Source organism: Schistocerca cancellata, chromosome 12 (assembly GCF_023864275.1).
Source record: "Schistocerca cancellata isolate TAMUIC-IGC-003103 chromosome 12, iqSchCanc2.1, whole genome shotgun sequence".
Lineage (NCBI taxonomy): Eukaryota > Metazoa > Arthropoda > Insecta > Orthoptera > Acrididae > Schistocerca > Schistocerca cancellata.
In genome coordinates this window covers 162346487-162362106 of record NC_064637.1, presented here as the reverse complement: position 1 = coordinate 162362106, position 15620 = coordinate 162346487, and the positions used below count along the sequence as shown (strand labels likewise).

General features: G+C 40.5%; 1 protein-coding gene across 1 annotated transcript in view; it reads right to left on the bottom strand.

Moving 5' to 3' along the window:
- The window catches only part of LOC126109551 (histone-lysine N-methyltransferase 2C-like), a 417507-nt gene that overhangs the window by 233556 nt on the left and 168331 nt on the right, over positions 1-15620 (bottom strand). Inside the window, exons 36-37 of the mRNA XM_049914567.1 lie at positions 15175-15289; positions 2632-2758 (exon numbers count right to left, since the gene is read on the bottom strand). Of these exons, the coding sequence (XP_049770524.1) occupies positions 2632-2758; positions 15175-15289 (242 nt within the window). The remainder of the gene's footprint in view (positions 1-2631; positions 2759-15174; positions 15290-15620) is intronic.

The following is a 15620-nucleotide window of genomic DNA, read 5'->3' as shown; positions in this document are numbered from 1 at the left end:
TACATTTCAGCTAGTTATAGTGAGTACTCTGTTCAAGAACTACAAGAGAATGAGACATACTTGGAAAATGCTGAGACATACGGGCAGATTTCAGTTAGATTATATAATGGTCACGCAGAGATTCTGAAATCTGATACTGGACTCAAAGGCATAACCAGAAGCAGATATAAATTCAGATCACAATGTAGTAGTGATGAATAGTAGGCTGAAGTTTTAGAGACTAGTCAGGAAAAATCAAAGCACAAAGAAGTGGAATATAGTAAACACTAATGAATGAAGTGATATGCTTGAAGTTCTCCAAGATTGTAGATACTGCCATAAGGAATAGCTCAGTAGGCATTTCAGTTGAAGAGGAGTGGACATCTCTAAAAAGGGTAATCACAGAAGCTGGAGAGAAAAACATAAGGTACGAAGAAGATAACTGTGAAGAAATCACAGGTAACAGAAGGGATACTCCAACTGATCGCTGAAAGAAGGAAGTACTAAAATATTCAGGGGAACTTGGGAATACAGAGATACAATTCACTTAGGAACGAAATAAGTAGGAAATGCACGGAAGGTAAGGCAAAATTACTGTACGGAAAATGTGAAGAAATCGAAGAAAAAGAAAATTGTTGGAAGGACTGATTCGGCATACAGAGAAGTCAAAACAATGTTCGGTGAAACAAAAAGCAAGGGTGGTAACATTAAGAGTGCAATGGGGATTCCACTGTTACGTGCAGAAGAGAGAGCTGGTAGGTGGATAGAGTACACCGAATGCCTTTATGAGGGGGAAGACACGTCTGACGACACTATAGAAGAAGAGTCGGGAATCGATATAGATGAGACAGGGGATCCAGTAACAGAATTTAAGAGAACTTTGGAGGACTTAAGATCAAATAAGGTAGAAGGGATAGATAACATTCCATCAGAATTTCTAAAATCATTGGGGAAAATGGCAACAAAACTACTATTCTGGCGACATATCGTCTGACTTTCGAAAAAGCATCGTCCACACAATTCCGAAGACGGTAAGAGCCGACGAGTGCGAGAATTATCGCACAATCAGCTTAACAGTTCACGCATCCAAGTTGCTGACAACAATAATATACTCAAGAATGGAGGAGGAAATTGATGATGTGTTAGATGATGATCAGTCTAGGAAAGGTAAAGGCACCAGAAAGGCAGTTCTGATATTGTGGTTGATGGGGGGGTGGGGGTGTAAAGAAAAATGAAGGCACATTCATAGGATTTATCAATACGAAAAAAGCGTTCTAATGTCAAATGGTGGAAGAGTTTCATAAGTCTGAGAAAAATAGTGCTAAGCTTTGTGAAACATGGGACATATACAATAATTACAATAGCCAAGAGTGAACAATAAAAGTGGAAGATGAAGAACAAAGTACTCAGCTTAAAAAGGATGTAATAAAGGGATTTAGTCTTTCGCCACTTCTGTTCAATCTATACTTCAATGATGCAATGACGGAAATAAAAGGAAGATTCAACAGTGGGATTAAAATTCGAGGTGAAAAGATACCAACGATAAGATTCGCCGACATTGCTATCCTCAGCGAGAGTGAAAAAGAATTACAGGATCTGTCGAATGGAATGAACAGTCTAATCAGGATAGAATATGACGGATTGAGAGTAAATCGAAAGGGGGGGGGATTGAGAACAGCGAGAAACTTTAACATCAGGATTGGTGATCACGAAGTAGATAAAGTTAAGGAATTCTGTTACCTAGGCAGCAAAATAACCTATGACGGACAGAGAAAGAAGGACATCAAAAGCAGACTAGCACTGGCAAAAAAAGGCATTCCTGGTCAAGAGAATTCTAATAGTATCACATATAGGCCTTAATTAAAGGAAGAAATTTCTGAGAAGGTTGTTTGGAACACAGCATTGTCCAGCAGTGCAACACGGACTGTGGGAAAACCAGAACAAAAGACAATCGAAGCATTTGAGATGTGACACTACAGAAGAACATTGAAAATTAGGTGGACCGATAAGATAAGGAACGAGAAGGTTTTACGCACAACTGGCGAGGAAAGGAATATACGGAAAATGTCGACGAGCAGAAGGGGCAGGACGGTAGGACATCTGTTACGATGTCGGGGAATAACTTCCACAGCATCAGAGGGAACTGTAGAGGAAGACAGAGACTGGAATACATCCAGCAAATAACTCGGGCACAGCAGAAATTCGTGGTGTGCAGCATCAAATCAGTCAGAAGACTGGAAACCAGAGCGAGTGACAACGGAGGCCAAACCTCGTCAGGAAGTTACCCCCGGATCCCGGATAAACCGGTGCAGTTGTGAAGTAGGTGGGTCGACAGACTGTACCTGAACTGCAGAATCGTCACTTCTGTAAAAACAGTCTCAGATAGACAGACTGTAACAACAGCTGCGGCCTATTTCAAAAGCAGCACGTGTACAAGTTTAAGACTAGTTAAAACTGAGAAAGACGTGACCTCCGAATGAACTTTTTCATTACCAAAGTTCGATATTTTGCAGTAGCCTCTGTTCCAGCTTTTTCTGAATTAACCCCTCAAAAATACTGCAAAATTAGTGAGAGTTTCTGTCAAGTTCTAAGTTTGACACAAATGTAAAGCAATCGAGTTTTTGCAAAACGAAATCCTCGCCGTACACTTACCTTGCACGTGTATAGGGAGTCGCTGCAGGTGCAGTCCCGTCGCCGCCGCCGTCGGAGACGTCCCGCCGGGTGCACCGCCGGCGTAGTGGGTGGGGCTGGTGCCCGGGAAGGCCTGCCTCGCCAATACCTGCACAGACGCATCTCGACTTGTACCGACAACAGTGTAAAATTTTTTCTGTGACATTCCGTTCTGTTCCCTATACGAGCTCGCAATACAAAGGTAAGGTCTACTACGATACAGAGTGTTTGAAAACTGATTCGACCTTACGGAAGAATGTTTCTTTTTTGTCACCGATAAGATACGAGGGAGAGGAAAGGGGACACGTTACAGGAGAGATATTCGCCGTACCCAGTGGCACGTGTCAGTTGTGCCGAGAGTCGGGATGCCTTTACAGAAATGTGCGACAGGGACACACCGAACGTGTCCGCCGACAAGTAGCCGTACGACGAGTGGCGGGACACCGGACGTAGTAGACGCGGTCGGCGGTGGCCGACCCCGAGTGCCGACACTGGGAGAGCTGACAGGTGTGCAAACTCGGCCGAGCTGCCAGCAGAAAAACCTCGTCCCGCGAGTCCTACCACGTCTCGTCTCTCACCCACGTCACACTGCCAGCCCGTTTATAAAGGAGCGTCCATAATGCTGTTACAAAAAGTAGTTCACCTCATCCGTAGCTCTGTACGGGAAAAATCTCTAGGATCGGTCTCGAGTGTCTGCAGGGCGATGGTACAACCTGTACAGGTGACAGCAGGATGACTTCCTTAGGTCAGTGTTCTCACAGATACCTACCATTGGCCCAGAAGGAGTTGGGGCCCCTCGGCATCATCCACAGATACCTACTAGTCGTTTAGAAGGGGTTGCGGGACCCTCAGCCTCCTCATTTATTTTCACTCGATATTGTCCTCTGGGGGTTCTTTAGAAAAGTTCTCACAAAACTCAGACACACTATTCCTGAAGTTTAGAAGGAAATTTAATGATACGTCACTGCAGTGCTCAACATGTGCCAGAATATGTAATGGCGTATTCAATTATGTGAATCTAATAATGGGGGGCTCTTTCAACTATTTTTGCAATCTTTTCCAACAAGGCTGTGTCACTTTCAGCTTCTGAAGAGAGGAAAAAGAAATGGGCTGTGGGTGGGAGAGATTAAGGGTGAGCACACAGGAGTGGTTCAAAATGGATCACTCTCAGTCCCAGTTCAACCTCCCCTAACCCAAGTTCTCATTTGCGCTGTTCCAAAACTGGGACTGCTATTAATTATAAATTTCTATCAGCCTTACTGGCAGTTGTGCTACTCGGTCAGCTCATCTGTCTCGACCTGTTTAATGATTTTCTGGAGTGAATTAACTTAATACCACTTAAATTCTTACACTGTCATACATAAAGCACAACTAGGTGATCACTACACTGGCAGCATTTCACTTTGGCACTAATACCTTAGCGGTTCCTCTTCCGATCGACAAGAAGTGGTCGTCTCTACTACGGGGTTCCTCTCTGTCTTCTCCCTCAATGTTTTTAGTCGTGAATTTGTTTTGGAAGTCTATTTCACGGATTTTATGTACATGTTCCCACCATCTGTTTCTGTTTAGATTTATTTTCTTGCACGTTGAATCAGCTTACTATTCATTAAACGTCTTCCTTTCTGAAGCGATCTGGTGCACCCTTTAGCACTACGGAGAAATCTCATTTCCACCAACTGGAACCTGCTCGTATTCCTTTGTGTGGGAACCGAGGTTTCACAGTAGAGACTGCCACGACTTCGTAAAACTTCATCTATCTTTTGTGGCTTTTTTTGTCGTGTTTTTCTATTTCACAGAACACCGAGCTGTACCGTGTCGATAGTTCACGGTACGCCTTCCACCTGCCATCTTTACCTCTACCAGAGGGCAAGCTGTTTTGACGTAAACAAGTGTAACTGCGAGAAGCAAGTTGGACGATGCCAGGTGGCGGGGCAGATAAAGCTCGTCAAGTACAGCACTTTGTAATTTGAGCCGTGTGATTTCTCTATAGGACAAATGAACTTCCTGGGGCCACGTGTCAACTTCCTGGGGCCACGTGTCCGAGAATAACTATTCATTCTGGCGGTTCCAGAGGACACGAGGAAGCCGAAGTTATTCCTACTGCGGAAATCCGCAGTTGTGATGCCTCAGTTAATATGGATGCAGTGAGGTACCTAACTTCTTTTGAGTGAATTTGGGGACAGAGTGACATTTGCAAAGTGTTCCTTTCTTTCGTCTTCCTCAGTTAACTCATAATTCTGGGAGAAAATTATCTGTGGCAGTTGCTTGGCGTTTCGGGTACTGCCTGCTAATGTAATCGAAGTTCATTTACCAACCTTCTGCATACATTCACATCTTGTTAATTTCCTGTCCTGGGTGGTGGGCGTTGTTTTGAAACTGAACAGTGGTTGATGGGTGAATCTTCTTATCTGTTAGCTCAGATTTTGGTGTGTTTTCAGTAATACAACCCAATTTCTTTTCTATTAACACCGCAGGGTTAAGTGTCTGCCCCTTCATTGATATGTGGATGTGTAATTACTCTCCTAGTCATATTGTGTTCAGATTTATGATTGAGAGGTTGAAGATATTTACAATCTAATTATCTGTTGAACTTAAAGATCCTCTTTCTTGCCATGTAACATTAGCAGTTACTAGTGCAACACACAAGATTGTCTTGATTGCCTGGGAGGTGTCTATATCTGATCCATGCCGAGTAATTACCTGAGTGAAAATGCTTTGATTCTGAGGCCGCAGTTTGCGCTGCCTCTTGACCAACAGTACTCACATGGTAACAACAACAACAACAACAACAACAACAGCGCGCGCGCGCGCACACACACACACACACACACACACACACACACACACACACACACACACACACACACACACACACACACGAGGGAAAGCAAGCTTGATGCAACTTTCTATCTGTCTTGGCTTTCTCTTTTAGTTATGTATTTTGAAATGGAACGTTCTGTGATACCAAGAAAATTGTAAATCAGTAAACTAGCTGTCAGAAAATATGATAAGCTGAATTGCTAAACTGTTTGCCAAACAAAGTTTTCTTGTTGTAACTGTTGAGTGGAGCACTGGTACTGTATAAATGTTTTCATCATTTTTCTGTCGCATAAGCTTGTGCTAAAAACATTTGGTGTCCTAATAATCACATGGCATCTCATTATAGAAATTGAAACTAGGTGGACAAGCAATTACTTCTCAAGGAACTGCAACAAATTTCCTAGCCTCTGTGACATGCGTTGTTGAAAGTACTGGCTTCCATAACTGTGATAGTTAAGTGCAAAGCATATTTGTTATCTTTGAACACAGATATTTTCATAGCTGTATACAACATTCTGGGTTTCCCGTTTTTAACAGTATAATATGTGTCGCTGTGACAGTGTATTAAAATCTTACTTGAATGCAAAATAAACACTACAGCACATGTTGGGGAAGTAGATATTTATGAAATTCTCTTGAAATTTGTTGTAGTTGTTCTAAATGTATTTTTTTTTATTAATTGGTGAATGCTTACAACCAATTTTTTCTTAACTGGTTTGACTGATCCTTTAAGCAAAAAGTGTTACATATTTTGATCACAAATAATGTTCAACCCTTACTTGGGTCTACTCCTCCCCCTCCTAGACAATCTCATGCAGAAGCTGTGTAGCAAACGCGTTAATATACTACTACTACTATTACTACTACTACTACTAATAATAATAATAATAATATTAGTCCTTTTCTTTCTCAGACATTATGTCTGGTTAAAAATGGAAAGTTACACGGACCTTGATCAAGCGTGACTTCCTTTTAACTGTACGGTATGTGTTACATTGCATTTAGGAACTTTCGGGTAATTGAACAAGTATCAATAATTACAGATTTCTGTAGTTGTATGTATACGTTTGGATGTAGCTGTATTGCGTTGATGTACTGATGGATATTGTGTGGTATGACTCCTGTATTGATAGTATAATTGGTACAATGTCAACTTTATCCTGATGCCACATGTCCTTGACTTCCTCAGCCAGTTGGATGTATTTTTCAATTTTTTCTCCTGTTTTCTTCTGTATATTTGTTGTATTGGGTATGGATATTTCGACTAGTTGTGTTAATTTCTTCTTTTTATTGGTGAGTATGATGTCAGGTTTGTTATGTGGTGTTGTTTTATCTGTTATAATGGTTCTGTTCCAGTATAATTTGTATTCATCATTCTCCAGTACATTTTGTGGCGCATACTTGTATGTGGGAACGTGTTGTTTTATTAGTTTATGTTGTATGGCAAGTTGTTGATGTATTATTTTTGCTACGTTGTCATGTCTTCTGGGGTATTCTGTATTTGCTAGTATTGTACAGTAGAACCCCTCTAATCCGACCACGCTCAGGCTCGTGAGCCTGTGCCGGCTTGTCACTGACTGGACGCCTGTCGGGCCATTGTTGCGGTGTCTATCACTGTGCATATTGTTATACTGTACGTTATTGTGCAGTTTTATCCTTTGCTGGGATTAAAAAACGGCGTTGTTTGCTTTATTCCATGTTCTCTACAGTGCTTGTTACTGTAGATTCATTGTGTACAGATGTCTGTTTCCCAACATGTCTGGATTCAAATGTAAACACCTAACTCTTTCACTAAATGAAAAATTACCAGTGTTACAAAGACTGGACGGAGGAGAATCACTCCAAAAAATTGCAAAGGAACTGAATGTAGGTGTTACGACAATTACGGATTGGAGGAAGAATCGGAAAGACATTAAATCCTGTACAGTTACGATTGATGGTGAAAATACTCTGAAGAATCGCAAAACATTAAAAAAGCCTAAACTTGAACTGCTCGATAATGCATTGTGGATGTGGTTTTGTCAAGAAAGAAAGAAAGGAACTCCAATATCCAGGCCAATTCTCAAAGAAAAAGCAATTGTTTCGCACAAAAAACTGGAAGCCGAAAGTAAATTTGCTGCCAGTGAAGGCTGGATTGATCGTTGGAAAACTCGTCACAGTGTCCGATTTGTTTCTATTTCCGGTGAAAAACTATCTGCCGATGCCGCAGCTGCTTAGGAGTTTTCTCTTAAGAAATTGTAGAAGAAAATGAACTGTTACCCTGCCAAGTGTATAACATCGACGAGACAGGGCTGAACTTTAAAATGTTGCCAACAAAAATGCTCGCAGCTTCAAATGAATCCGTGGTAGGAACGAAACTTATAAAAGATAGAATAACAGTCATTCCTTGTAGCAACGCAGATGGTACCAACAAGCTCCCCTCGTTCTTCATTGGCAAACCTAAGAAGCCAAGGGCATTAAAAAATATAAACTTATCTTCCTTGCCGATTTATTACCGCAATCAAAAATCCTATTGGATGGACTATAACCATTCTAAATCCTGGTTTTTCGATTAGTTTGTGCCATCGGTCAAAAAAGACTTGAAGCAAAAAAATCTGCCTGTTCGTGCTCTACCGCTGTTGTATAACGCACCATCACATCCATCTGAGGAAGATTTGGTGAAAGTGGACATAAAAGCTCTGTTTCTGCCTCCTAATGAGACCTCACTCGTCCAACCAATGGATTAGGGCGTTATCGAATGGTTACAGAGGCGATATCGCAGAAAGTATATCAGCTCAATCTTGGAAAAATCTGAAGGAGGTCATAACTTATTTGAGGCAATGAAATCCCTGAACACCAAAGATGCTATCTACAAAATAGCTGCAGCATGAGATGAACTGAAACCTGACACACTGTGGAAATCGTGGCGTAAGCTTTGGCCACAAGTTATGACTGAAAATGAGCATACCGAAGCTGAGCAAAACAACGACGCACTGGAAATCGTTAAAGATCTACAAACTCTGGAGCCGAACATCAATGCCAATGAAGCTGAAGAGTGGATCAACGAATGTGACAAAGACTGTGACACTTTTGAAGAGCTCAATGACGACCAGATTGTTGCCGATGTTAGCCAGGAAACTGTGAACGGGGACTCAGAAGGCGAACACGAACACCACCGTGGATTAAAAAATGGAGGGATACTGCAGCTAAATCTAGAATAACATCTGCTAAACAAAAATATATCACAGACTTTTTTTCCAAGTAATTTGTTTTCATTTTTACTGTAAAAACAATGCATACAGTATAATCATTTCTTAGTTTGTACATACAGAAGTTTATTTCTTTGTAAAAATTTTCTTTTTTATATACAGTGCTATAAACATTTTTTAGTTTACAGTATATATCGTTTATACTTTATTAAGTACAGTACAGTACTGTAATTTGTTTGTCGTTTTTCCTTTTAAAACCAATACATATTATAGTGTGTGTAGACTTTTTTAGTTAATATATTGTTTAACACTGTGTAGAAATATCTTTTTATATTACTGTAGACGTCTTTTAGTTCTTAAATCGTTTAATTTTTTGTACTAAATGTCTTTTTATACTTTTTGCAATAAATATTAGATCTTTCGGATAATCTGACCTTTTTTTCGTTCCGACCATGGTCCCGGTCCCGGTCCCGAAGGTGACGGATTAGAGGGGTTCTACTGTACATCCGCTTGTGATGTGATCTACTGTTTCTACTTGTTGTTTGCAAAGTCTGCATTTATCTGTTGTGGTATTGGGATCTTTAATAATATGCTTGCTGTAATATTTGGTGTTTATTGTTTGATCCTGTATTGCAATCATGAATCCTTCCGTCTCAATCTATATATTGCCTTTTCTTAGCCATGTGTTGGATGCGTCTTGATCGATGTGTGGCTGTGTTAGATGATACGGGTGCTTGCCATGTAGTGTTTCCTTTTTCAAATTTACTTTCTTCGTATCTGTTGATGTTATGTGACCTAAAGGGTTGTAGAGCTGGTTATGAAATTTCAATGGTGTAGCCGATGTATTTATATGAGTGATTGCTTTGTGTATTTTGCTAGTTTCTGCTCGTTCTAGAAAGAATTTTCTTAAATTGTCTACCTGTCCGTAATGTAGGTTTTTTATGTCGATAAATCCCCTTCCTCCTTCCTTTCTGCTTAATGTGAATCTTTCTGTTGCTGAATGTATGTGACGTATTCTATATTTGTGGCATTGTGATCGTGTAAGTGTATTGAATGCTTCTAGGTCTGTGTTACTCAATTTCACTACTCCAAATGAGTAGATCAATATTGGTATAGCATAAGTGTTTATAGCTTTTGTCTTGTTTCTTGCTGTCAATTGTGTTTTCAGTATTTTTGTTAGTCTCTGTCTATATTTTTCTTTCAGTTCTTCTTTAATATTTGTATTATCTATTCCTATTTTTTGTCTGTATCCTAGATATTTATAGGCATCTGTTTTTTCCATCGCTTCTATGCATTCGCTGTGGTTATCCAAAATGTAATCTTCTTGTTTAGTGTGTTTTCCCTTGACTATGCTATTTTTCTTACATTTGTCTGTTCCAAAAGCCATATTTATATCATTGCTGAATACTTCTGTTATCTTTAGTAATTGGTTGAGTTGTTGATTTGTTGCTGCCAGTAGGTTTGGATCATCCATGTATAGCAAATGTGTGATTTTGTGTTGGTATGTTCCAGTAATATTGTATCCATAATTTGTATTATTTAGCATGTTGGATAGTGGGTTTAGAGCAAGGCAGAACCAGAAAGGACTTAATGAGTCTCCTTGGTATATTCCACGCTTAATCTGTATTGGCTGTGATGTGATATTATTTGAATTTGTTTGGATATTAAGTGTAGTTTTCTAATTTTTCATTACTATGTTTAGGGTCTACTTTGTATATTTCCAATATTTGTAGTAACCATGAGTGGGGTACACTATCAAAAGCTTTTTGGTAATCAATGTATGCGTAGTGTAGCGACCTTTGTTTAGTTTTAGCTTGGTATGTCACCTCTGCATCTATTATCAGTTGCTCTTTACATCCTCGTGCTCCTTTGCAGCAGCCTTTTTGTTCTTCATTTATAATTTTGTTCTGTGTTGTATGTGTCATTAATTTCTGTGTAATGACTGAAGTTAATATTTTGTATATTGTTGGTAGGCATGTTATGGGGTGATATTTAGCTGGGTTTGCTGTGTCTGTTTGATCTTTAGGTTTCAGGTAAGTTATTCCATGTGTAAGTGTATCAGGGAATGTGTATTGGTCTGCAATGTAACTGTTAAATAATTTAGTTAGATGTGAATGTGTTGAGGTGAATTTCTTTAGCCAGAAATTTGCTATTTTATCTTTTCCAGGGGGCTTTCCAATTTTGAGTAGAATTAATTGCTCGGGTGACTTCATGTTGGAAAATTATCACTTCAGGCATTTGTGGTATCATCTTGTATGAGTCTGTTTCTGCTTGTATCCACCGTGCATGCCTGTTATGTTGTACCGGGTTTGACCATATGTTGCTCCAGAAGTGTTCCATGTCTGTTATGTTTGGGGGATTGTCTATTTTAATGTGTGTGTTATCTATTGTCTGGTAAAATTTCCTTTGGTTTGTGTTGAATGTTTGGTTTTGTTTCCTTCTATTTTCAATTTTTTTGTATCTTCTAAGTCGTTTGGCCGATGCTTGTAAATTCTGCTTCTTTTCATCTAATTGCTAATTGTAGCAGAATATTGTCAAATAACATTTCACAAAATCCTAAGAAATTCTGTCCATATGTAATGGCTGGTAGTGGCACCGAAGTTAGTGTCCAGGCCCCCTAGTGAATGAGACAGAAACTGAAATTAAGAGTGGCAAAGTAAAAGCTGAAATGCTTAACTTCATTTTCAAATGTTCCTTTACAAAGGAAATCCGATTAGAACTGACCCATTTAATCCTCATATCACTGGAAAAAGAGCTGAAATAGGTATCACTATCAGTGTCAGTGGGGTCGAGCAACAGCTGAAACTGTTAAAATCGAACAAAGCTCCAGGCCCCCAAGAAATACATGTCAGATTTTATACTGAATTTGTGTCGGAGTTAGCCCCTCTTCTCACTATAATCTACCACTGATCCCATAAACAAAAAAACTGTGCCCAGTTCTCGGAAAACGGCACAGGTCACACCTTTCAAGTTGCAGACAATATTAATATTAAAAACAGGCTCTTTGCAGATGATGGATTTACCTATAATGAAGTATTATCTGAAAGAAGCTGCATAAACATTCAGTCTCATCTTGATGTTGCACAGACTGGCAACTTGCCAGAAATGTTAGATTTTGCACATGACAAAACAAAAAAACTGTAGTTTTGACTGTAATATCAATGAATTGCTGTTGGAATCAGCAAACTCATACAAATACCTGGGCATAACACTTTGTAGAGATATGAAATGGAATGACCACATAGATTCAGCTGTAGCTAAAGCAGGTGGTAGACTTTGGTTTATTGGTAGAATACTGGAAAAGTGCGATCAGTCAACTAAACAGATTGCTTACGAATCGCTCTTACGACCCAGCCTAGAATATTGCTGGTGTATGGGACCCGTGCCAGATATGATTAACAGGGGACATTGAATGTATACAGAGAAGAGCAGCACAAATGGTAACAGGTTTGTTTAATCTGTGGAAGAGTGTCACAGAGATACTGAAGGAACTGAACTGGCAAACTCTTGAAAATTGATATAAACTATTCCTAGAAAGTCTATAACGAAGTTTCAAGAACTGACTTCAAATGATTACTCTGCGGACATACTATCGCTCGCATAGGGGTCGTGAGGAATAATCATTGCACGTACAGAGACATTCAAACTGTCATTCTTCCTGCGCTCCATACTCGAGTAGAACAGGAAGAAACCCCAGTATGTGGTACAAAGGGATTTACCCTCTACCGTGCACCTCATGGTGGTTTAATGAGTGTAGATGTAGATATACAACATGACTTTTGTGCAGTTTCAAAAAACTGAAATCAACAGGAAAATACTGCTGATTTTTTACAGTATTCGACCCTTAATTAATTTTTGAGAAAAGTAACAAACAATATATGGACTAAAGTTTCTTTTATTTGCCTTTTTTAATTCAAGATATCTGGAAACTTATAATGCAAAAGTCTGAGGGGAACTTTAAAATTTTTCAGTCATTCTTTAATGTCTACATCTACAACTGGAAACAATAGCAATAAAAGGCCAAAAATTGATTATTTCAGAAACTGGTTATCTTGAGCAGTTCAAACAGTGAGGTTAAACTGGAGGTAAAAAAACTGGTATATCAGAAAACTAGTTGTTTTACTGATAACTGCCATCCCTACTACAGCATTTTGGAAGACCGGAGACATGTACAATACATAATACCTGTCATGTAAAGAGAAAGTGAGGTATTAAAACACTGCCATCAAGCCAGAAACCTGATACAAGTCAGAACGTTCAGTTGCAGACCAGAAATGTGCACTAGAAAACATCAAGAAACTAGAGAAGAATGATCAGAAAAATCCTGGGGCCTAATGACACAGAAGAAGACTACCGTCTGCAGAGTAGACAAGAGCCCCAATGGGCATCTAATGAGGGTATCTTTAACACACCACAACGAAACGTCAACTGAAATTTTACGGGCATACCAAAAATGCCGGACACCCGACAAACTGGAAAGATCTCGCAATTCACAGAAATCACTGAAAATGTGAAGTGAATCGCCCAACTCGGAAAAGACCTGGAGGATGTTGTCATCACAGACTCACATATACCAGACAGACAAACGTCCGACTACAAGTCAAAGTGGAATAAATACTAACAAAGAGATAGAGGGGCTGGCCAGTACTTAAGTACTGGCCAGCCCCTCTATCTCTTTGTTAGTATTTGTTTCACATCTTTATATGAGATTTTCCATTAATCATTTAGTCAAAGTGGAATGTGAGCTGGGAGGCCACAATATTCAAGGCAGGAAGAACTTAATCAGAAGAAAATACACACTGAAAAGATGAACGAAGTGTAGCCCTGAGAAAATCTCACATCAAGCAGATGTTTGACATGATCCTCTGGCAACCTATATATGTATAATAATAATAATAATAATAATAATAATAATACCACCACAGGAAAATCCAGGCTGCAATGTAATATTGTTGTGAAAAGGATAGTTGCTACTCTCCATACAGAGGAGATGCTGAATTGCAGAAACAACAAAAAGATTGTCACAAAATAAGCTTTTGGCCAACAAGACCTTCGTCAAAAATACATCCCCCCCCCCCACCTTCGTCAAAAATACCTCCCCCCACACACACACAAATGCAACTCACAAACACATGGCCACAGCCTCTGGCAGCTGGAACCACACTACAAGCAGCAGCTGCAGAGGATGATGGGAGAGGCAACTGGGTGGGGGTAAAGACGAGGGGACAGTGGAGCGTTGCCGGGGAGCACGTAGGAACGAGGTGGCGAGAGCACAGAGCAGATAGGTGCAGTCGGGAGGTTAGACGGATGGCGGGGAAGAGGTGGGAGGGTAGTCAAAAAGGAGAGAAGTAAAAAGACAGGGTGTGCTGGTGGGGCAGAGGGCTCTGTAGTGCTGGAATGGGGACAGGGAAGGGGCAGACGGGTGAGGAAAATGACTAAGGAAGGAAGAAGCCAGGCGGGTTACGGGGACGTAGTATATATTGGATACGAAGTTCCCACCTGTGCGATTCAGAAAAGCTGGGTCTCGTTTGGCGGCACATTTGGCAACGAGCTGGACAGTCGTTTCTCAGCCACAGTTTATCGGTAGCCGTTCGTACGGACAGACAGCTCGTCGATTGTCGTGCCCACGTAGAATGCGGCACAGTGGTTGAAGTTTAGCTCGTAGATCAGGTGGCTGGTTTCACAGACGGCCCTGCCTTTGATGGGATAGGTGTTGTTTGTGATCGGACTGGAGTAGGAGATGGTGGTGGGAGGATGTATGGGGACAGGTCCCGCATCTAGGTTTATTACAGGAGTACGAGTCACGAGGAAAGGGGTCGGGAGAAGGGGTCGGGAGCAGGGGTCGTGTAGGGACGGACGAGTATATTGTACAGGTTCGGCGGATGACGGAATACCACTGTGGGAGGGGTGAGAAGGGTAGTGGGCAGAACATTTCCCATCTCAGGGCACGACAAGATGTAGACGAAGTAGGAAGTGAGCGGAGGGGAGAGTTTTTTGAGGTGGCGACTGCTGCCATCTATTCCATAATAAGAAGTCCCTTCCGTACAGCCCAACCACCGGTGGTCATCGCATCACATAGTGTGGCTTCAGCTCTCAGAGGCTGTGTGTGTGTGTGTGTGTGTGTGTGTGTGTGTGTGTGTGTGTGTGTCAGTATCTCCACTAAATGGTAAGTAGCAACTATCCTTTTCATAGTATTGTTAATAATAATACCAGTAATATCATTGGCCAACTACAAACTTTCCTTGTTAATTTTCAGTGTCCATTCCTCTCTTTGTCAGTTGAAACGACATTTGGTTATGGAAGCAGGTGATTTTGTGATTAATGCACTTCTCTGCTGCTAGCAGGTAGGAACCTACATCCAATTACAGCTCTACTTTGGTGGCTATTTTACTTAAAACATAAACTGTCAGTTTTCTTCTCTTAAAAACCTGCCAGGTTAAACAGTGCAGCACATTTTCTTCTTACCCTCTAAACAAAACGTTACATTTCAAATGAGAAGAGTTCTGTAAATGAGTACCTGTTGTTCCGGAGTTGAGGAACTTGTGCTTGGAGCCACCGGTTGATCAGAGCTCTCTTCTTTTACCTGCTGTCTCGGGGATGGAGTCTCAGCTAACTTTGGCGTTGATGAGTGACTGAAAATACAAAAGCAGCTTTCACTTTTGGTCTATGTAAACAACAACAAAGATCTAAGTCTGCAGGCTTTCACTGCCACTGGTTGTTAGACTGTGTCATATTTCTTCTGTCCAATCTACATTTCGACATCTCTGCTGGTATCTTCTAGGGGATCTAGTAGTGTCCACAGTTGAATGAACACTTTACTGTAGAAAATATATTATGTGGCTTGACAACCCAGCAGATTTTATCTTCAACAACAATGTTGTAAGGCTAAATGGCATACAATCCAATGAAATTGAATATTGCATAACTAAATGTACGTATGTGTGTGTGTGTGTGTGTGTGTGT